Source organism: Pristis pectinata, chromosome 6 (assembly GCF_009764475.1).
Source record: "Pristis pectinata isolate sPriPec2 chromosome 6, sPriPec2.1.pri, whole genome shotgun sequence".
NCBI lineage: Eukaryota > Metazoa > Chordata > Chondrichthyes > Rhinopristiformes > Pristidae > Pristis > Pristis pectinata.
Genome location: NC_067410.1, coordinates 47,545,607 through 47,569,912, shown reverse-complemented (window position 1 = coordinate 47,569,912; position 24,306 = coordinate 47,545,607). Strand labels below are relative to the sequence as shown.

General features: G+C 40.9%; 1 protein-coding gene across 1 annotated transcript in view; it reads left to right on the top strand.

Moving 5' to 3' along the window:
* bap1 (BRCA1 associated protein-1 (ubiquitin carboxy-terminal hydrolase)) overlaps window positions 1–24,306 on the top strand; it is a 52,458-nt gene that overhangs the window by 13,905 nt on the left and 14,247 nt on the right. Inside the window, exons 5-11 of the mRNA XM_052018808.1 lie at window positions 78–197; window positions 1,174–1,235; window positions 5,465–5,607; window positions 13,417–13,495; window positions 14,730–14,853; window positions 17,259–17,406; window positions 18,895–19,079. Of these exons, the coding sequence (XP_051874768.1) occupies window positions 78–197; window positions 1,174–1,235; window positions 5,465–5,607; window positions 13,417–13,495; window positions 14,730–14,853; window positions 17,259–17,406; window positions 18,895–19,079 (861 nt within the window). The remainder of the gene's footprint in view (window positions 1–77; window positions 198–1,173; window positions 1,236–5,464; window positions 5,608–13,416; window positions 13,496–14,729; window positions 14,854–17,258; window positions 17,407–18,894; window positions 19,080–24,306) is intronic.

Sequence of the window (24,306 nt, the reverse complement as noted above, 5' to 3'; positions counted from 1 at the left end):
AACTGGTGCTATCTCTGAACAACTTTATTCTTGCCAAGTGTCCAATAATTTCATTACATTTTGATCTTGTCTCAAAGCTGATCCCAAACTCATGCGCAACACATGCGCTGCTCAGTGTCCTCCTGAACTGCGACAATGTTGAATTGGGACCCACCCTCAGCCGGATGAAAGACTTCACCAAAGGATTTAGCCCAGAGGTATGCCTCACTGAGAGTCTCCTGTGCTGCATTAAAGTGCTTTAATTTTTTAAATTGTAATTTTTGAGAAACATTGTCAAAATATATAATTAAGCAAACCTTGAATATGCTTTTCAAAGGAATTTTTTGCTAATAGATTTTTTTAACATTTGGTGCAATTTTATGTATGGTGAATGTTTTCTATTCTTCTGTTTCCACTCACCCTGCATTGGCTGCAGCACCTGCCTCAGCTTTCTAAGCTTTGTGAAGGATTGGCCTGGGCATAACTGAAAACTTCCACTATATACTTGCATAACTATTTCCAGATTATGGATACACATTCTAAAAGAAGGTTGTTGGATTCTAATTTAAAGAATACCTGTTCTCAACGGAGTTTCCAAGAGGCATGCTCTAGTTCATTTCCAACTAGCATGTATTCTAAGTCCTCCATTGGACCCAGTTACTGCAGGAACCATGTATACTAATTTGCAGAATGTACATATAAACAGCAAGATTTTCTTTGTGCACAATATCACAATAGTCTGGATGTCATTTGTGGTATTGGGTTACACAAGAAACAAATTCAAACACTGGTCCATCTGGATTAGTTAATCCTGGAGGTGCTGCAGTAGTTATCACCAAGCGGGTATCTTACTGTTTTGAACGTAATCCAGCACTTTGTGCTGGAAAGTGCAGGTGATGGTAGCATCACACACGATAGATGAGCTACATTATCAAAGTTTGCCAACCGCCACATATACAGAACAGCCACTTGAATGAATACCCATGGGTACTTTACCCAGAAGGAGTCATTGCCTTCAGCAAAAAAATGGGGTTGGGAGGGCGCAAAATAGTTAACACATTTATTTTAGAACCTGCATAATGTGACTGTCTGAACAAAGTGGGGTGAAACCACATTGAACTTGTCCATAAACCATTCATTACTACTGTACCATTAAGCCACAAGTGACCAGAACTGTTCATCTTGGCTCCACAGAGTAAAGGCTATGCAATCGGTAATGCTCCAGAATTAGCAAAGGCACACAACAGCCATGCCAGGTAAGAGTGCAATTTATTTTCCAGTCTTTTGTGGAACGTTGCCCAATACTGCTTTAAAAATTCTGACTGCTATCCTGTGGCATTGCTCATGAACAGTCCTGAGAATAGTTTGATATTTAGTCCCAATGTAATGTTTAAATAAGCTTGACCCTTCAAAGCTAAAGGGGGTCTGAATAGGTAGCTGCAGCTGCTTATAAATTTCTCGTTTAAATTGTTTTCTGTCTATAAGAAAGTCTGATGTATGAATGATATGTATCAACTCAAGCTGTTTGCTAGACAGTAAAGGCTGTGATGATGAAAAATAACCAGCCACTTCATGATCAAGTGTCCAAGTTTTATAAATTTGTGAGAAGCTTTCCCACGGGTTAATCACCTTAGTTTTTAAACACACAAGTCATATTTCCTGCACGCAGTGAAGGGAAAATCTGCAAGGTGCAGTGATTGGAACTGATGGTGTGAGCTGACAGATAAGTTTTCTGGAGTCTTTCAAAAGCAAAAGAAGAAGATGGTTTGGTGGAACAGCTCAATAACTCTGTTAACTCAAGGTGTACGATAACAATGTTCATAAATGCTGTGCCTTGCAGAAGGTTTCAGTTTGTCTCCAATCCTTGCTGAGTTACCAGATCAAAGAAAAACAAGGTAATGTACCTAAATGATTACCGCCTAGTGGCTCTGACATCCACCATCATGAAGTGCTTCAAGAGGCTGGTCATGGTAAGCATCAACTCCAGCCTCCCAGATAACCTAAACAGGTCTACAACGGACTCCATCTTCCTGGCCCTCCACTCATCTCTGGAGCATCTGGACAGTAAAGACATCTGCATTAGACTATTGTTTGTTGACTACAGCTCCACCTTCAATACTATAATTCCAAGCAAACTTGTCACCAAACTACAAGACCTGGGACTCAACACCTTCCTTTGCAACTGGATCCTTGACTTCCTGACCAACAGACTGCAATAAGTATGGATAGGCAGAAACACCTCCGCCACGGTTATTCTTGAAACTGGTGCCCCACAAGACTACGTCCTCAGACCCCTACTCTACTCCCCATACACTCACGACTGCATGGCCAGATTCTGCTCTAACCCTATCCACAAGTTTGCAGATGAGTTTCTAGTGGGCTATATCTCAAATAACAATGAGTTGGAGTACAGGAAGGAGATAGAGAGCTTAGTAACATAGTGTCACAACAACAACCTTTCCCTCAATGTCAGCCAAACAAAAGAGCTGGTCATTGCCTTCAGGAAGGGGGGGCAGTGCACATGCTCTTGTCTACATCGATGGTGCTGAGGTTGAGAGGGTTGAGAGCTTCATGTTCCTTGGCGTGAACATAACCAATAGCCTGTCCTCGTCCAACCACTTAGACGCCATGGCCAAGAAAGCTCACCAGTGCCTCTACTTCCTCAGAAGGCTAAAGAAATTTGGCGTGTCCCATTTGACACTCACCAGTTTTTGTCGATGCACCATAGAAAGCATCCTATCCAGATGCATCACGGCTTGGTAGGGCAACTGCTCTGCCCATGACTGCAAGAAACTACAGAGAGTTGTGGACACAGCTCAGCATATCACGGAAACCAGCCTCCCCTCCGTGGAATCTGTCTATACTTCTCACTGCCTCAGTAAAGCAGCCAGCATAATGAAAGACCCCACCCACCCTAGACATACTGTCTTCTCTCTCTCATCAGGCAGAAGATACAAAACCTGAAAGCACGTACCACCAGACTCAAAGACAGTTATAAGACTATTGAACAGTTCCCTAGTATAATAAGATGGACTCTTGACCTCACAATCTACCTCGTTATGACCTTGCACCTTATTGTCCACCTGCACTGCACTTTCTCTGTAGCTATGACACTTTATTCTGCATTCTGTTATTGTTTTACCTTGTACTACCTCAATGCACAATGTAATGAATTGACCTGTATGAACGGTATGCAAGACAAGTTTTTTACTGTACCTCAGTACATGTGACAATAATAATAAACCAATTCCCACTGTCTTCTCTGGAATAGATCATACATGCATGGCAGTAATATCCAAGAAAGGTCCGAAGCTTGAGCAGGGGAGGAAGTGTTACGGACTCAGTGAAAGTCCCTTTAAGATAGAGAGTGTGTGTGTATGTGTGTGTGGGGCGTGCTTACGTCAATAGAAGATAAAGGACGTAATGACGTTGTTGAAGAAGTAAGAAGAAGCAGAAGAAGAAGAGAGAGAGAGAGAAGGGAGAGAGACACCAGCCTGCTAGTTTTCTCTATTGATGAATGAGAAACTATAACTGTGTCTGCCACTGAAATCCATGTATGGAAGTTGGAAGTAATGCGGTGGAGTTCACTTTGTTGCTGACCTGTAGAAGGAAACAGGTATTTGTGTGTGGACAACCACGATTCGGATGCTTTTCGGGGTGAGGAAGTCACTACCGAGTAAACACTGGAGTGTCGTTTGGGTTCCATCGTGGAACATTTGGATTTCATAGTTACTCTCCCTATGTTTCTCTACGTCTACGTCTTATCTTCAGACAACGGTGGTTGTTGAAGAAGCCCTTGCTCATGTTTCACCTTATGGCTTGCAGAACTGAACTTTAAGAACCATTCCTGAACTGGGAGTTTTGGACTTTGCCACACACACACACACACACGAAGAGTTTAGTTTTGGGGTTAACGTTCAAAGTTTAACATTTTTGAATTCTAACATACTAACATTTTTACTTTTATTTTGCGTATTATCATAAGTAGTGATTAATAAAATAGTTTTTAACACTGAATCATGCTCAGTGTGTTTCTTTTGTTGCTGGTTCGTGACAGAAGCTATGAAAGGTTGCTTGTGAATTGTGTAGATTTTATGTATATGGCATCTTAAATGCTATGTCAAGCATTCAAGTGCTGCTGTTCAGTTTGATTAGTGCTAACATCTCTGACAACAAGGTGGCAGGTTAAGCTTTCTTTGGTAAGGCTTCTATCTTGTTTTTAATGCTATCTTGTGTCTACCCATGTCTTTTACTCACATGAGCAGATCACACACCTTTATATGCAAATTGATCCACATTGTTCAGTTTATTAGTGGCCAAGCATGTGTAACAACCCACTTTGACATGCAAGTTGAATATAATGTTGCCATGCACATGTTTTTTTAAGGAAAACTAAAAAAGACACTTCTGAGAATTTTAAATCTGTTTGTTTCGCCAACAGCAAGTCAATGTACAAAACAGTAATTGTATTTTGATTATTAATTTAGTTGATACAACCTGCCTTTGTGCGGTAATATAGATTGTAAATACACTACGTTTCCATACAAATGTTTGTCTCATTCAACTTAAAAACCCTTCCATTATCCTGCAACCCTGAGCTTGGGAAAATCTTGGATTTGTAGGGAGTGGCTCCAAAAATCCAGATTGAATGAAAATATTGGTCAAAGGAGTGATTATGTTTCTTTCTTATATGTACTTGCAAAGCATTCAGCATTCACAAGAGAGTCCTGGCTTGAAACTCTCAGGATTGAAAACAGGATCATGACCTCCAGTGCTGTCTCTGTGGCGTTTGTAATGTATGGGTTTCTCCAATTTCCTCCCACATTCAAAAGATTTGTAGGTGTATAGGATAATTGGCCACCATAAATTGTTCCTAGTGTGTAAGTGAGTGGTAGAATCTTGAAGTTCATGAAAATCTGGGAATAAAATGGGATTAATGTTGGATTCGTGCAAATGGGTGGTTGATGGTCAGCATGGATTTGGTGGGCCAAAGGGTTGTTTCCGTGCTGTAACTCTCTGAAAACAAAAGGTCTGTTACTAACTTACTAAATATTTTCATAGAATTTGGAACACATTCCCTTTCCTCTTAATTCCCTGATTCTTTCCATTGTTTGCACCATCTGCCATTTGTGATCCCAGAATCTGTGGTGTTCTCCTTTGGTTGCTTGTAGGTGCATAGGAATGAAAAGAAAACAAAACTTTCCTTCTCCTGCTCTCCCTCTCCTTTTCATTATTGTCTCCCTCATGTAGTTAATTGTCTGACAACACAGTATTCCTAAATATAAATTAATCTTGGGGTAGTCTTGAATATAGAATCGTGCCTAACTCCCCACTGCTCCTTTAATTTCTGCACGTATGGAGTGTCAGGATCGCCCACAATTTTCCTTCTCTTGACTTGAAGACTTGAACAGTGTTTCTGCTAAGTAAGTACTTTAGGAATTGAATGAAGCTCTCTGACTGCCTTTTCTACCTCTTTTCACTCAAGGCCTGAACCACGGCACCTTCCAGAGAAACAGAATGGGATCAGCGCTGTGCGTACCATGGAAGCCTTTCATTTCGTCAGTTACGTTCCCATTAAAGGTCGCCTCTTTGAGCTAGATGGTTTGAAAGCCTATCCCATAGATCATGGTATGAACTGCTCTGTACAATCTTGCATTTCAACTTTAGTCAAAATTTACAGCTTGCTTTAAACATTCAGATACAAAGTCTACATCATTTTACTTTGGATGTATGACTATTTTTGTGTCAGAAGATTCAATTATAAATGCAGAACTGGATTTTTGATTGCTCGTGTCACAATTGCGGATTTGTTTTATTTTTCCCTTCCACTTTTCAATGCTCCTGCTTTCGGGCATCTGTTGTATTTCATTTCCTACGCACAGTTTGTTGTCTTCATTCTGCTTTTAACGCAAATGCTCAAGATTAGAGGGATTCTTGTCCACAATAGAGGCAGTGGGACTGATTATTTGCCAGCTCATACAAACTAGACTGAAAATTTACTATGTAATTTCCCCATAGAGGATCAGTTAGTGAGTGTGGCATTCCATGTAGGTCTTGAACTTGCATAATAGGTAGATTCATGGGGTGAACCTAAGCCTCTCCATGGTGATTGGATTTCAGTCAGAACAGCAGTTAGACTGTTACTGGGAGTCGTTTGGCTGAAGAGACGAACGTTGTCTAAGGTTTCCACTCTAGATCATTGCCTGTAATCCCTCCTGGAAGTACAATTATTGATATTAGGAGAGAATATAATAGGACTGGAATCTTTTTTCCTTGGCCCTAGGATGGAATAGACCATTATGCTGGCTCTCCAGGCATACATGGAGAATTCCATTTAAATGAGATATCAGTGTGGATGGGAAAACATTACTTTCGGGAGAAGAAATGAGAGCCTTGAGGAAGAACAGAATATGACATGTATTGATAACCAGGTGACCATACAGACCAACAGATTGGGAATTGGCCATTCAGCTCATGGCTGATGTGCACCTCATCTCCCTTTACCTACCTCTGGTCAATATCACATGATGCTCTCAAATTCAGCTTTGAAACTTTTGATTGACCTGACATCTGTAGCCTTGCATTTCTACCATAAGCCTGTGGGTAAAACAAAAAGTACATCACTCCTAAATAGTTGAGTTCTAATTTTAAGATTACACTGTCCAGTTCTAGATTTCTCCCACCGCAAGAAATAGCTTCTCTGTACCAACGTTATTCAACCCTTTTATCATTTTAAAATTCTCACTTGGATTATCCCTTAACTTTCTAAACTTAAGGGAACCTCATCATCTCTCGTAATTTATCCCAGTATAGTTTTGGTGAATCTTCCCTATACCACAAGACCAATGTGGTCCAGGTCCTGATTATGGTATCCAGAGCTGAAGTTGGTTCTCTGGATGGGCTCAAACTAAAGCTATGCAAAACTGAAATATAATTTCCTCGTCTATTCATATTCGAACGTACAAAAGAATTAGGAACAAAAGTCCTTTGAGTCTCCTCCACCATTCAATAAGATTATGGCTGATCTGTTGCAACCTCAAGTCTCCATTCCCTTCTACCCTCAATAACCTTTCACCCTTTTGCTTATCAAAAATATATCTACCTCTGCCCTAAAAATATTCAAGGACTGTTCTGCTTTTTCTGCCCTTTGAGGAAGAGCGTTCCAAAGACTCAAGACCAGCTGAGAGAAAGTTTTGCTGCTTTTCTGCCTTGGGTGCAAAGTGCCTTTTTGTTCAAGGTTCTGCCACAGGGAGAAACATTTTCTCCATATCCACCCAGATCTTCCTCCTTTCAGCCCTCCTGAAATAAAAATTAATCTTCCTTTAGCCTTTTCAATTACCATTTGGCTACCAGCTATTAGTGGTTTGTTTACCTGGAGAACTTCAGGTTTCTCATCATTAAACAAATTTTTCTTGGTTCTAAAGTGGATGGTCTGAACTTTCTCACGCTAACACACCCACCACTATTTATTCCACTCCCTTTGCCCGCCAAAAACCATTAGTAACTTCTTGTTCGCAAGTGCACAGCCTGCTGTGGCTCATAACTGAGTATCACTATCAAATGTTCATTCCTGTAGGACATTCGCAGTGAGCATGGTTTCTGCCAGGAAACCATCTCAATATATGTCATTTCAGTATTCCAAATCTAATTAAATGAATACAGGACTATGTAATTGTGTCTACTCCTACCAAAATGTATTGAGAGAGTATGTCTTGTTCAGCATAATTACACCCATTTTCAGGCTCCTGTTTAAAAATGGGGAATGAGGCTATAGCAGAACTGAAATTTGTGGATGCACAATATTTAAGCATAAATGCATTTAGGCATAAAAATGTTAAGTTCAAGTTATACTTTATTGTCATTCACCCATATGCTGTAAAACACATGGAGGAACGAAATTAATGTAATATAAAAAAAATTAACGAAATTAACGAAGTTAATGTATAACCTCTGGTTGAGACAGTTTGGATAATATGCCCTTATATATTCAGCAGTTTTGATGAAGGGTCCCAGACCTGGAACATTAACTGTTTCTCTTTCCACTGCCTGACCTGAGTGTTTCCAGCATTTTCTAGAGTTGCAGAGTCATACAACACAGAAACAGGCCCATTGGCCCACCATGTTCATGCTGACCTTTTTGCCCTTCTACACTAATCCCATTTGCCCAAACTATGTCCACATCCTTCTATGCCTAGCCTACTTAATTGCCTGTTTAAATGTCTCTTAAACGTATCTGACTCCATCACCTCCTCTGGCACGTTCCAGATATCAATCACTTTTTATGTAAAACAAAAAAAAAACTCCCCTCAATCTCCTTTAAAACTCCTTCTATTCTTGCAAAAAAATATCTGATTACCTCATAATTTTATATACTTCTATCAGGTCATCCGTCAGCCTCCTTCACTCCAGGGAAAATACACCCAGCCTAATCTCTCTCCATAACTAAAGTGCTCCAATCCAGGCAATGTCCTGGTGAATCTTCTTTCCACTCTCTCCAACACACTCATCCTTTCGACCAGAAGAACCACCAGTGTGGTGACCAGAACTGCACACAATACTCCAAGTGTAGTCTAGCTCGTGTTTTGTAAAGTTGCAACATGACGTCCCAACTTTTATATTCTATTTTATTTTTATTTCAAAAAGGGCAGTAGGGATAAGCCAAGAAGCTATAAGCTGGTGAGCCTTTCATCAGTGGAGAAAAGTTGCTGGAGGAGATTCTGAAGGGACAGGATTTGTGTTCACTTGGAAAGGCAGGGATTGATTAGGAGGAGTCAGCATGGTTTTGTGCAGGGGAGATCATGTCTCGCAAATGAGTTTTTTTAAGCAGTAACTAAGAAAATTAATGCAAAGCTGTAGACATGGTTTACATGAACTTCTTTAAGGCTTTTGACAAGATCCCGCATGGTAGTCTGGTCCAGAAGGTTAAGGCACAAGGGATCCAAGGCACGTTGACAAATTGGATCCAAAATTGGCTTGGTAATAGGAAGCAGAGGATAGTGGTGGATGGGTGTTGACTGAACTCTGTAACAAGTGATGTATGGCAGGGATTGGTGCTGAGACCATTGCTTGTAATATATATAAATGACTTTGGTGAGAATGTATGTGGCATGATTTAGTAAGTTTGCAGACAGTATGAAAATTGGTAGAGTTGTAGATAGCGAAGTGGGTTGCCTAAGGATACAGTGGAGCATAGATCAGCTGGAAAGTTGGACAGAACAGTAGCAGATGGAATTTAATCCAGGTGTGTGAGATAATGCACTTTGGGAAGGCAAATTCTAATAGGACATATAAAATAAATGGCAAGGACCTTAGGGTTGTTGATGTACAGAGAGCCCTTGGGTTGCATGTCTATAGCTCCCTGAAAATGGAGGCACAGATAAATAGGGTAGTGAAAATAGCATTTGTTATGCTTGCATTCATGGGATGAGACATTGAGCGTTGGGATGTCATATTGGAGCTGTTCAATGCACTTGTTAGAACGCACTTGAAATATTGTGTACAGTTCTGGTTGCCACACTAGAGGGAGGATGTCACAGCAACAGAAAGAGTGCAGAAAATATTTAGAAGGCCTGGACTGGAGGGCTTCAGTTATAAGATTAGAAAGGCCAGGTTTATTCTCATTGGAACGTAGGAGGCTGAGGCGTAATTTTATGGAGGTTTATAAAATTATGAATGGCTTAGGTAGGATAGATAGTCTTTTTCCCAGGGCCAGGAAATTTTGAATTAGAGGGCATACGTTTAAGATGAGAGGCGATAAATTTAAAGGAGATGTAAGGGGTATGTTTTTCGCACAGAGGATGGTGAATGTCTGGAATGAGCTGCCAGAGGAGTTAGTAGAGGCAGGTACAATTACAATGTTTAAAAGGCATTTGGACAGATACTATCATAGGAAAGGTATAGAGGACTAATGCAGGCAAATGGGATTAGCGCAGATGGGCATCAGGTTGGCATGGGCAAGGTGGGCTAAAAGGGCCCATTTCTCTGTTTTATGAATCTATGCCTAAACTTTTGCCATATGCCTTCCTCACCACCTTATCTACCCGTGTTGCCACTTACTTGGAACTGTGGACCTGAACTTCAAGGTCCCTCTGTTCATCAGCACCTTTCCATTTACTGTGTGTGCTTTATCCCTATTTGACCTCCCAAAATGTATCACCTCACACTTGTTTGGATAAAATTCCATTTCCCAACACTCAACCCAAATTTCCATCTGATCTATATCCTGCTATAGCCTTAGGCAACATTCTTCATTATCCACAACACCACCAACTTCCAGGTCACCTACATTCATGTCCAAGTCATTAATATATATCACAAACAACAAGGGTCCCAGCACTGATCCCTGCGGTATACCACTAGTCAGGCTTCCAATCAGAAAAGTGTCTTTCCACCACTACCCTCCCTATCCTATCACCAAGCCTATTTTGGATCCAATTAGCCTTCTCTCCTTGGATCCCTTGTGCTTAACCTTCTGGATCAGCCTACACTGCAGGACCTTGTACATTACTAAAGTCTATATAGACAACATCTGCTGCCCTGCCCTAATCAATCTTCTTAGTTACCTCCCTCAAAAAAAACTCAAATCAGATTAGTGAGGCAGGATTTCCCCTGCACAAAGCCAGCTAACTACCTATATTCAGCCCCCTGCTTTTCCAAATGTACATAAATCTTATCCCTTACAATTTTCTTCAATAATTTCCCTTCCATATTAAACAGGCTCACCAGCCTGTTGTTACCTAGCTTATCCCTCCTTCCCTTTTTAAAGAAAGGAACAATTAAAGAAAGAGTCTTCTGTCACCTCACCTGTAGTTAACAAGAATGCTAAAATCTCTGTCAGGGCCCCAGCTATCTCCCCCTTTGCTTCCCATAGCAACCTAGAAAAGATCTCATCTAGCCCAGAGAATATATCAATCCTTATGGAACGCACAACATGTAACACCTCCTCCTTAGTACTGACCTGCTCCAGATTACCAACGTTCCCCTCCATGAACTCACTGTCTTCCATGTCCTTCTCCTTGGTGAATACAGATGAGAAGTATTAATTTAGGGCTTCACCAACACCACCTGTCTCCACACATAGATTACCCCCTTGGTCCCTAAGGGGGCCCACTCTTTCCCTGGCTACCCTCTTTTTCCTCATATAAAATGTTTTGGGATTCTCCTTAATTTTACTTGCCATGAATATTACATGGCTCCTTTTTGCCTTCCTAATTTCTTTCTTAAGTTCACTCTTACACACTGTATGTTCCTTAAGAGGATTCCTCAATCCCAGTTGCATATACCTGCCATATGTTTCCTTTTTATTTCTTGATTAAATTTTCAATATTCTTTGTCATATAAGGTTTCCTTATCTTGCCATCATTCCCTTTCACCCATAGCAGAACATACTGGCCCTGAATTCTTACTAACTTTCATTTAAAAGGTTCCCACTTCAGCTGTTTTTATTCCTGTTTTTTTCCTTGTATATTCTGGATAGAATTGCACTGAAATAACAAATGACCATCACCTTTTCTGACATTCTAGCTGTTTTCTGTCATGCTACTTAACTAGGGCCTTAAGTAACTGGAACTCAGTTGATAGAGGAGATACTAAAAAGGCTAGCATCATCTAAGGTAGGAAAATCACTTGGTCTAGATGCGAAGCATCTAAAGTTGCAGAGAGAAATAAGGGGGGAAATTGCAGAGGTCCCAGCCACAATAGCCAATATTGCAATTATTACACCCTGGTTCTGATGAGGGTCCAAGGATAAATCCAGTAGTTACAAACCAGTCAATTTAACAATGGTGGGAGGGAAGGTTCCAGAAACAATAATCAGGGGAAAGATTAGTAGACATTTGAACAAGAGAAAGACAATGTGAATTTGATACAGGCAAATTTGGTTTAATTCACTTGACAGAGTTTCTTGATGAATTAACAGATCACATTTATTCTTGTGCTATTTGTCCTTGTGTAAATGTCCTCAGACTGACTGTCGTGGCTTGAACCGGCAGCCCCAATGATTCCCCCATTCCTGGCCACGTAAACCTCTTACTTTGATCGAGCCACCCAGCAGACTTTGTTATGTTACATTCACAGCATTTTACCAGTGCACAGTTTACCTTTAAACTGTAGCTTGTATAATTAATAGGTTTACACAAGTGCAGTTCGTATATGTAATGATGCTACACATTTGAGTCATTCCACAGAAGCAAACAGTGGAAGAGAATTAGAGGCTGGTACTTATGGCTTATAAAACTTAACTCCCCCACCTCCTGCCCCACTAACCTGTACCTAAGAGGCCTGTCTAACACTAACAGTGGCAATTGAAATTTAATGCTGAGAAATGTGTTACGTTTTGGTAGGAAGAATACAAGTAAGCAATGTAATCTGGAAGGGGCAATTCCATGAAGCACACAAGTGATCTAGAGTTATGTGCCCAGTCCATTTGAAAGTCATAGGGCAGGTTGAGAATATGATTAAAGAAGCATGTTGGATCTTGGGCTTTATAGAGTAGAAAAGCAAGGAAGTCATGGTGAACCTTTTTAAAATGGCACAACTGGAATATTGGGTCCAGTTCTGGGTGCTGCACCTTGGGTAAGATGTAAGGGCTTGGTAAGTCTCTGCTGCTCACTTACTACTATATTTCCACGGATGAGTGACTTTAGATATGTGGATGGACTAGAGAAGCTGGGATTGTTTTCCTTGGAACAGAGGCAGTTGCTTGGGCATCTGATAGAGATTTCTGGAAGGGAACTGGGTAAGTTATGAAAGAATAGAATGTGAAGCACTATGGGGCAGGATTGGGGAGTGGGACAAGGTGGACAACTCTTATGTAAAACGGGTATAGGCTCGACAGGCTGAATGCCCTGCTTCCATTCTGTGACTATTCTGTGATTCCTTGAACTACAGAATTTCAGTCTGCCTCCTTCAATAACATTTACTGAAGGCTCTTTTCCATATTGTCGTGAATTTTTAAGTGTGTGAATCCTCAATTAGTCAGCATATGTTCTGGGATCAATTTATAGCAAGATGTTTCCTTGGTATCACTTTTCCAGTCAAAATCTAAAGCTTATCAGTATTCACTGCTGTAATCCTCTTTCGTTCCTCCTAAACTCATAAGTACACCTCCTCAGTCATGAAAGGGCTTATTTCATCCTTGCTCTACTGATAGCAAGTCTTATTACATCATCATCTAAGTTAACTCATTTTTTCCTATGGCCCTGCAAACTATCGAATCTATGGATCTTTAGTACTTAAGCTTAATGTCTACTATTCATTTTATCTCGATTTGCCTCATCCTTTACTACCGACCCTATGCCTTCCTTCAACATTTGTTTAAACAAATTATGTCTTGAAACATTTGAATTGGTAGTGCTTTCTCCTGCGGGACGTGAGCTTTATGTAGTTTTTGATTCATCTGCTGATGTACTGAAGGACCATGTTCTCTTCTGTTTCCAGGGCCTTGGGGTGAGGATGAAGAGTGGACAGACAAAGCACGGAGAGTTATAATGGAGCGAATAGGACTGGCTACCGCTGGGTAATGAACTACACACTCTTTTATTTAAGAAGCTTTAAAACTGTGACTGACTAGTTCACTGTTACTACTTTATTGTTGACACCTTGCTAATGGGATGGATCACTTTATGCAGCTGGAGGTTATTTTTCCTAAAAGACTGTTTTGAACCTGTTGGGATCTTGTGATAATCCGAGAGCTTCATGGCCACCAGCTCCTTTTTATGTTGAATTCAAATTCTGGATTTGAGTGCATTTATTAGCTTGAGTCTCAGGATTACGAGTCCAATAGCATTTCTAACAACTGCTTGCATTTACAGGGCTTTTAAAGTGAGAAATGTCCTAAGGCACTTAACAAGAGTGTTCTGAATAAGACGCTATTGACACTGAGCCACAGAAGGCATGGCCAAGTGCTTGGTCAGAGATGGTGCAAGGAGGAGAGAGGGTGTATTCCAAAGCCTAGTGCCAAGGCAGCTGTGAGCATTACTGCCGATGGTGGAACAAATTGGAGGAGTATAGAGATCCAAAGATTTGTAAGCCTGGAGGAGGGGTGAGACGAAGGAGAAATTCAAAAGCAAGTTTGGGGATTTAAAAACTGATCCATGGTCAGAGGGTGAGAAAGTGCTGACAGATGAAAGAGACAATGCAGAGTTTAAGCAGCAAAATTTTGGTTGAGTATGTTTTCAGGTTGGGAGACTGGAGGCCAATCAAGTCTACAGGTAGTAACAACGTTGACAAGGTTTCAGCAGCAGTTGAGCCAAATTAGGAGACATCAGGTGATGTTATGGTGAGGAACAGATAAATATTTAGAAATTTGTCTCAGAGTCTGACATAATAGCACATTTGAGAATGGTTTGGCTCAGCTGGTTTGGTATAGAGTAAGGTTTGTGACAGAGACAAACAACAACAGCTTCACTGTTCCCAAGGTTAACTGCTTTGCTGTTATCTTTTTGTCACTGATGAGGATCAGGAGCAGGAGTCTCAGCTAATGTTGTTTTTCAATTTTTTTAAAGTTGCTTCTCCTTTCCCAGCTTTTCTACTGCTAATTATGATGCCCTTACCACCATTCAATCAAAGGTCAACACAACCCTGAGCAAGTACAGGCTGAGCCATTGATATTGTTGACAGGTCATTGGCAGTAACTGAGTGACCTTTGTTGGGCAGGGATCACAGCTGTCTTGTGAGAATTTGAAGCTCAAGTGTTAAGTGGAGCCACTTCATTATTTTGCATTGCTTAAAATAATTTTTGTTTGTCCCAGAGAACCATACCATGATATCCGTTTCAACCTGATGGCTGTGGTGCCAGATCGGAGGATAAAGTATGAGACCAAATTGAGCCTTCTGAAAATGAACCGACAGACAGTACTTGAGGCCCTACAGCAGGTATTGACTGAATCGGGTCACAAATCCTGACAATTTGTTTCAATAGCATGGGTTAAGGAAGACCTGCAGTTGCAGTATTAAGTGACAAAAGACCGGAGCTAGGTTAGATTTCAAGTAATTATTCTTTTTCCAGGGGATGATGGAGATTTGGAACAGAAATTCCTGAGAGACAGCTGGACCACCTTCTGGCTGGGCTAGAGTTTGCATCTTACTGTAGGGAATTCATGAGCAGAATGACCTGGAGTCATTCCGAGAAAAATGTCCAAAGTTTTCTGTCATCATTAACCATGGTGTGGATATGTCTTTCTGCCTCTCCCATGATATCACATTATTTTGAACGTGTCTGAGTCCACATATGTTATCACCCACAAGGTATCACGGGCAGCAAGCTGGATGGACTGGGTTTTTTTCCTGTCCTTCAATGTTTGAATAAAATGGAGAGTGACTTCAACTACTGCTATCATTCATACAGGAGCACCAATATGGTGGCTCTGACAATATGTATTTTCTGCCTTTTAACTTTGACTATTCTGGGCACAGTAACAAATATAGACATGCTGAGGAAAATTACTTTTTCCTTAATTAAGTGGGAATTACTGTTCAATTAAATTCTGCTGTAAACCCGAGTTCTTTGTCTACGCTGCCTCTCCAGCACATGTTAAGAGAGTTAAAAAAAAACTGCTGGAGGAACTTAGCTGATGGACTGGTCTAGATGAAGGGTCTCAACCTGAAATGTCAACTGTCCATTTCCCTCCGCAGATGCTGCCTGACCTGCTGAGTTCCTCCAGCATTCTGTTTTTTTGCTCCATATATCTATAAAAGCTCATTGTTTTGATATTGCATGCAAGTTTCCTCTCAAAATCGATTTTCTCCATTCTTCAGATTCCAGTATCTGCAGTCTCTTGAGTCTCTGCATGGAGAGAGTACTGTATTTCATTTGAAACATTAATTGTTTTCCTGCTCTGGTAGACATGAAGGAGCCAATGCCATTGTTTGAAAAAGAGCTGAGTCTTGCCCAGTATGGTCACCAACATTCCTCCTTCAGCCAGTATCTAATTCTTTTGTGGGACCTTGCAGAAATTGGTTTCTGTGTTTCGTTCACCTTAGCACTGACTTCACTTAAACATTATTGGTTATTCACTGCATGGGATATCATGCTGCCATCATGAAGCTCTTTATAAATGCAGTTTAATTAATTGTTGACTTTTTAAGAACATGGAATACTGTCCTTTAGGCCCAGGAAATTTCTATATGTTATAAATTGTTTTTTATTACAATTTAAATAACCAGATAATACACTTATTGAGGCAGTCCTTCACATGTGAATCCATAGGTGTTATTTATTGCATCTGGTGCTCCCAATGCGGCCTCCTCTACAACGGTAAGACCCAGTGCATATTGGGGGACTGCTTCATCAAGCACCTTTGCTCTGTCTGCCATACCAGCCGGGATCTCCCAGTGGCCAGCCATTTGAATTCCACTTCCCATTCCCACACCAACATGTCTGTTCACTGCCACCTGCACTGCTGAGTTGAGGCTAGGTGCAGATTAGAGGAAGAGCACCTCATATTCTGCCTTGGTAGTCTCCAACCTGACGGCATGAACTTCGATTTCTCTAACTTCTGGTAACCACTCCCCTCTGTCCCTTTTTTTTCCTCCTGATTCCACTGATGTCCATCACCCACACATTCCTCCCACCAGTTCCCCTGCCCACCTCCTTCCTTTTATTCCATGGTCCACTGTTCTCTCCTATCAGATTACATCTTCTTCACCCCTTTGCCTCTTCTGCCTATCACCCCCCTCACCTGGATTCTCCCATCGCCCACCAACTCTTGCTCCATCCCTTCCCCCCACACCCTTTTATATTGGCTACCTGCCCTCTGTCTTCCCAGTCCTGATGAAGGGTCTTGACCCGAAATGTCAACTGTTCATTTTCCTCCATAGATCATACCTGACCCGCTGATTCCTCCAGCTTTTTGTGTGTTGCTCCAGATTTCCAGCATCTGTAGTCTCTTGTGTCTCACACATTGTTGTTCTCCTGGTTCTATTTTAATTCATATATATGCTTGGTAGGTTGGTTTTTGCCCATCCAAGCTATGGGGTTACAAAGAAGTCTACACATTCAGTAGCCCTCACCCAGAACATACTGAGGACACAAAGAAGACTTGCATCTGCTGTGATTGGCTTTAGGATGGTGAATTAAGTACCCTTCACTGCTTTAATGATAACTTCTTGACTCCTAAGTTTGAACTACGTGCTGACTCTGTTCCTTCAGGTATCGTTTTAACTCGTAAGCCTTTCTGCCCTGCATAGGATTTCCTTCTACTCCAGGCTGTCCTTCTGAAAGCCAGATGATATATCTCATGTTAATCACTGTTTGAACTGGACCCTCTGATTTCTTTTAGCTGATCCGTGTCACCCAGCCTGAGCTGATCCAAACACAGAAACCCCAAGAAGCTCAGGCCATGGAGGAGGCGAAGCAAGCCTTGAACAAGCCAGCACCTGAATTGGAAAGCAGCAAGGCACACCATGTACAGGAAACACTGCACAGTGGTAAGGCACACCAGTACATTTGTTTAGTCATCAGTTCATTTCCTGCAAGTTTTGTAGGAAATATCGACATTTTCTGAGTAGATTGTGGTGATTAATATTTGCGCTGTGACACACAAAGCAGATAGTGATATTCGCATTTGCAGGTAATGTTCCTATTACTTGCCCTTTCTAACAGTGTTCTCCTTTCTACTAACTTGGTTATTAGTACTGTTGTCTCAAAAGTCTGTGGAGCTGAGCACAGCGTATGTTGACACCCAATGCAGTACTCTAGAAGTCCAGCACTGTTAAAGGTTCTGTCTTTTGGGTGAGGCAGATAAATGTGAAAGCTGCCCTAATTATGATACGGAAGGAGGCCGTTTGACCCATTGCATCCATGCCAGCTCCCAGTGGAGTAATCCCATCAGTCCCATTCCAGCAGTCCCCATGCAATCTATTTTCTCTCCCCTTTGATTATTGTGTCCCTGCCTACACTAAGGTGTAATTGACACTGACCAATTAATCTAGCACTTGTTTAGAACTCTGTACTATTCATAGAAGAACAGTAATTCTATTTGCCAACATTCTTCCTCCAACCAGTGGAACAAAAGCAGATTATTTGATTATCTATTTTCCCCCTGCTGTTCCCCAGCCTTGGCAACTGTCTTTAATCTTATCCTGAACTCCATCATCCAGCTATTTGATATCAACATGGATCCCAGAGGGGCAAGTCCAAGCACTAAATTCCTCTTTTAAATACCTCATTGGTGGTGTTCATTTTGAGTTACGCTGGGGCTCAGTAATTGGAATAATAAAGCAGTGCCCTGCCCGTCACAGGATAACAGTTCTCTCTGAGTTTTTACGTTAATCATTGGACCTCCTTTGCAAAGTCCTTGTGTGTCATGAAAGGGTCCAGAATCCTTGCAGTGTGTGCTGATGATACTAATGCCCACAGTGCCTTGTGCTGGTGCCTATGGAGTTTGTGTACGGTCCTGGTGTCCTCTTTACTAATGCCTGTGCCGCTGAATGCTGCTGACAATATCAAGGCTTGCGGGTGGTGCTGGTGCCCCTGTTTGCACTCAGTGCCCATATGATACTGGTGCCCATAGTGCTGTTGCTTATGGTGCTTGCAAATAATGCTGATAATCACAATGGCTGTACACAGTGGCAGTATAGTGCCCACACTACAGTGTTTGCAAAAGTTGATGGTCCCCGCCATCAGTGCTACTATAGTACCCGCACTCATAGTGCAGTCCCATGGTGCAGGTGCTCATGGTGATGTTTCATGGTGCAGTAGACTCACTGCATGTACATCTTGATGCAGGTGGTGCCTGTACAGAAGCTGCAGGGTTGTCCAGTCCATTTCCTATTGCCCTCTTATCCAGAGTTGGGTTTGTGCATGGACTTTAATTGTTGAAACTATGGGGTTGCTAAAAAAAATTCTAAATGGCTTTAGGAAATGTTGCATTATGGATAGATTGTCAGTTGCTCTTCCTTTTTTGTTTGAAAAAGGATCCAGTGAAGCCCCCACGCCTCCAACTCAGGTACCTTGTACATCCAGCCCATCCAGCAAACTAAAGCCTTCAAACAAGCCTATAATGCCCAGTACAAATGGACCCACGTCTGCTCCCAGTCCTGTCATTCTGCGGCTTCCAGCTTTCCTCGATAACCACAATTATGCCAAGTCGCCAATGCAGGTCAGTGAGCAGGTTGAACTAAATACTATTGAATAATCTTCAGAGTCCATAAGGTATGTAATTAACTTACAAACTTGCAAAAATAGTTCAAGAAGTGGGTTCTGATTTTCTTCATCCTGAAAGCTAGCAGTGCCTGTGGGTAGAGTTCACCTGGAGAACTATGGTTTGGGTTAGATGTAAGTGGCTCAATCAATATTGTATGACCCTAAGCTAAGCAAAGCACTTGTACTACATCAGAGCAACATTTGATCTTCCTACACTTATCCCATTATTTTCTGTAACAGACTGAGAACTGTGTGCTGTAGGGTGCTGCTTACTCAGTTGTACAGGAGGAAGGATTTCTTACAACAGGCCAACTTCACATCTCTACTGTACTCTAGATTTTGGTCCATTGAAAGAATACTGTGGTCGATGGCATCCAGGTACATCATGGTGCAGATGTTTTTATGGAAACCATAATACCTGGATAGTTACAGATTACCCAATGAAGCTGAGGCAAGATTTGCCCTCCCCTTTGCCAACATTCGGTGGTCAAAAGCATTTTCCCTGTTTCTAGGGTAATTTTGCAAGTGTTTATTCCCCTTACCCATTGTTACATGTTTCTGTTAATTTTCAGAACAACTCTCTGGTACTCAATGTGATTCTGAATAACCTAATAACCAATGCTGTTTGTGTTCTTCTGACTCAAACCATGACTCAGTGGTAGCTTTCTCAACTTGAATTTAAGGGGTGTGTGTTAAAGCCCACTTCAGAGACTTGGAGCACCTGATCTAGGGTGGAAGTCCCATGCCCTAGTGAGGGAGAACAGCCCTGCCAAAGAAAGGGAAAAATTTATTGTATAACCAACACCTAAAGTGCGTAATCTGATCATTAATTGGTTGTGCTTGAAACATTAAAAAAAAATAGGAGGATAAGGCAATTTGGCCCTTCGAGCTTGCTCCACCAATCAATGTGATCATGGCTGATCTTGTGTCCCAATACTCCCACACTCTTCCCCAAACTCCATGATGTCTTTTGTCTCATAAAATCCATCTAACTCCTCCTTAATGTATATCCTCCTTAAATATATTCAGAAACTGGGCACCCATAGCCTTCTATGGTAGTTCACCACCTCCTTGAGTGAAGAAAATCCTCCTCATCTCAGCCCCGAATGTCTTGCCCTGTGTTGTGTGACCCATGATTCCAAGTCCCCCCCTCCCCCCCCATACTTGGGGAAACATTCTTTCTGCACTCAATCTGTCCAGCCCTGTAAGAATTTTGTGCATTTTAATGAGATCCCCTCTCATTCTTCTAAACTCCAGTCAAACCAAGTCAACCCAATCACTTCTCATTTGACTGCCCTGTCATCCCAGGAGTCAGTCTGATGAACCTTCACTGCACTCCCTCTGTGGCAATACATCTTCTGGATCAGGAGACCAAAACTGCACACAAGACTAGTCCCTCCAAGGCTCTGTATAATTTGTAGTAAGAGATTTATGCTCCTTTACTCAAAACATCTTGCAATGAAGGCCAGTGTAACATTTGTCTTCTCAACTGTTTGCTTTCAATGACTCGGGCAGATGATGGAATCATGAGAGAGGATGGTGGAACCCTTTGTCACTTCTACCTATCACCTCCCAGCACATTTGCTTTCAATGACTTGTGTACAAGAACATCCAGGTGCCTTTTGTACATCAACGTTTTCCAATCTCTCACATTTAAATAATACTCTGCCTTTCTGTTTTTCCCATTCACACGAGCTGTCTGAGTCACTGAGAACTTTGCTGTATTCTAATTAGCTGTCAGTTTTCCTACATGATAGTGTTACAAAAGTAATTCATTGGCTGTATGGTGCTTTAAAAGAAAAGATTCTAAGGTCGTGGAAGACACCACACAAATGCAGTTTCATTCATAGAATAATATACCAAAGAAGATGGCCATTATGCTGATAGTTATCCAACTGGTCGATGTCCCCTGCTGTTTCCCCACAGCCCTACAAAAGTATTTGCAGCTTCCTTTTAAATCTGAATCTGCCTCCAACTCCCTTTCAGCCAATATAATATCACAGCTTAATATATGAGGAAATGCTTCCTGAGGTTGTCTGTAATTCTTTTACCAGAGTTTTCCCTTTTTCATTCTTATCAAAACCCTTCCTGATTTGGAACTCATCTGTCAAACTTCCTCTTGACCTGTTCAGCTCCAAGGAGAATAATATCAGTTTCTCTGGTTTCTCCACATAATTGAAGTCCCAGATTCCTGATACCATTCCAGTACTCTGTCCACTTTCTTGACACCCTTCCTAAGATTTAGTACCTAGAAATGAACACTATTGCTTTTATAAAGCTTTGTATAAATTCCATGCTTCCTTACGCTATTTATAAAGCCAAGGAACCTGTCTGATTTTTCACTAGTCGCCTTAAGTTGCTATCACCTGCCAGCTCTTGTTCTGCCCCTTCCCTCCACCTTTTTATACTGGCCATCTCCCCTCTATCTTTCAGTCCAGATAAAGGGTCTCCACTTGGAATCTCAATTGTCCATTTTCCTCCGCAGATGCTGCCTGACTCGCTGAGTTACTCCAGCATTTTCTGTGTTTCTCAAGTTGCTATGTGATCTTCAAATATGTGTGCATAAACATTCCTTGATTTCTCTTTTCTTTCTTTTTCAATCTTTTTATGAGTTTTCAAATTAATACAGATTAATAAATAACATCAATGTTTGTACATGTAATACAAAGAGATCAGGAGAACAATCATGGCGTAGATAATCATAAAGAACAATAAAATATTTAAAAAAATCTGTAGATCCAACAATCTCTTAGTAAGTGAACATAATATAAAAGAAAGGAAAGAAAAAGATTTATTATATAAATAAAAAAAGAGAAAAAAATCCCCTAATCAATAAGAAAAATTATAAATATATCAAACCAAACTAAGCTAAACAGAAAAATTTCAAAAAAAAACAAACAAAAAAAAAGACTGGACTAAAATTCCTCAGTAGAAACAGAGCAATATTATGTCGTCAACTCCGTTCCTCTAAGTTGGAAAGTTATTCTATGTCATGTGAAAATATTGAATAAATGGACTCCAAATATCTTCAAATTTAAGCGAAGGATCAACAGTACCACTCCTAATTTTTTCCAAGTTTAAACGTGATACAGTTTGAGACAACCATTGAAAAGTAGTAGGGGGTATTGGATCCTTCCATTTAAGCAAAATGGATCTTTTGGCCATTAATGTGACAAAGGCAATCATACGGTTAGCGGAAGTAGATAAATGGCCAGACTCTATCCTTGGTAATCCAAAAATTGCAGTGATAGGGTGAGGATATACAGCTGAATTTTTTAAATCCTTTTCTGATATTCTTGTTCCCTGGTTAGCCAAAATTTTTAAAGATGCCCTATCAGTAGGTAAATTAGCACAATCTTTCTATGAAGCAACTATTTCCTTAATTCTTAAAAAGGATAAAGATTCCACTGATTGTGCATCTTATAGACCTATTTCTTTATTAAATGTAGATTCAAAAATATTTTCCAAAATATTGGCCTTTAGATTGGAAAAGGTTCTTCCACAAATTATCTCTGAAGACCAGACAGGATTTATTCAGAATTGTTATTTACATTTTAACATTAGGAGATTAATGAATATTGTAAATACCCCTTCATCCCAAATTCCAGAATATGTTGTTTCACTAGATGCTGAAAAGGCATTTGACAGAGTTGAATGGGAATATTTATTAATTATACTTCAAAAATTTAATTTTAGCCATAAATTTATATCTGCAATGAAAATGATTTATTATACACCTATGGCTTCAATACTTACTAATAATCAAAGGTCTCCTTTGTTTAGGCTTTTTTGAGGTACTAGACAAGGTTGCCTATTAAGCCCTTTATTATTTGATATTACTTTAGAACCCTTGGCTATTGCACTCCAGGACTCTTCATATATATGTGGCATTACTCACAGAAGATTCATAAGATATCTCTTTACGCAGATGACATGTTACTTTATATTTCTAATCCAGAGGAATCTATCCCGGCAGTACTATCACTACTAGATCAGTTTAGTGTTTTTTCTGGCTATAGATTAAACCTTAATAAGAGTGAACTTTTTCCATTAAATATGCAAACCCCAATTTATAGGCAATTACATTCCATGATTTCTCTGTTCCCAATATGACTGCCCTTACCCTTCCTGCTAATGTATTACTTTACAGTTCTGTATGTTAGATTTCTTCTGCCAACTTCATTTGATTGTTTGTGTCCTCCTGAAATCTGATACTCTCTTCCTCATTGTTCAATCTGCTTTTGATTTTATGTGATTTCCAAACTTTGAAATTGTTCCCTTTATACTCAAATCAAGATTGGGCAAACTGGGCAACTGCTTCGCTGAACACCTACACTCCATCCACCATGGCCATCTGGAGCTCCCAGTTTTGATTCCCTTCCTCATTTCCGCACGGACATGTCTGTCCTCAGCCTCCTCCACTGTGAGGGTGAGGCCAAACACATACTAGAGGAACAGCACCTCGTATTCTGCCTGAGTAGTCTACAGCCCAACTGCATGAACATTGAATTCTCCAACTTCCGGTAAACTGCTGTCCCGCTATCCCTTTACTCTCTCCTCCTGATCTACTCAGTTCTTCCTACACACACCCCAGCCTCCCATCATTCACTCACTCCTCCCATTGGTTCCCCTCTGCCACTGCATCCATCTGCCTTCCCCACCTCCCTCTCTTGATACCATGCTCCACCATCCTCTCTTATGATTCCATCATCTGCAGTGCTTTGTCATTTCCACCTATCACCTCCCAGTTCCTGTCACTGTTTACACTCTCCCCTCCCCCATCTGCCTATCACCCCTCTCCTCACCTGGATCCACCTATCACTTGCCAGCTCTTGCTCCACTCCTTCCCCTCACCTCTGTACTGACTATCTCCCCTCTACCTTTCAGTTCAGCTGAAGGTTCTCGACCTGAAACATCGGCTGTCCATTTCCCTCCATAGATGCTGCCTGACCCACTGAGTTCCTCAAGTGTTTTGTGTTGCTCCAGATTCCAGCATCTGCAGACTCTTGTGTCTCTAGATATTTTATGTGCTACTTTGTCAAGCTTTCAAGCCTGTACACACACAAATCACACGTTCTCTCTGTCAAAGAACTCAATACCTTAATTAAAGACAGTTCACGAATCTGCTCTTTCATTTATTAGCCCATTTTGTTTTTTATGTATCAAATAATTTCCTCCCAGAT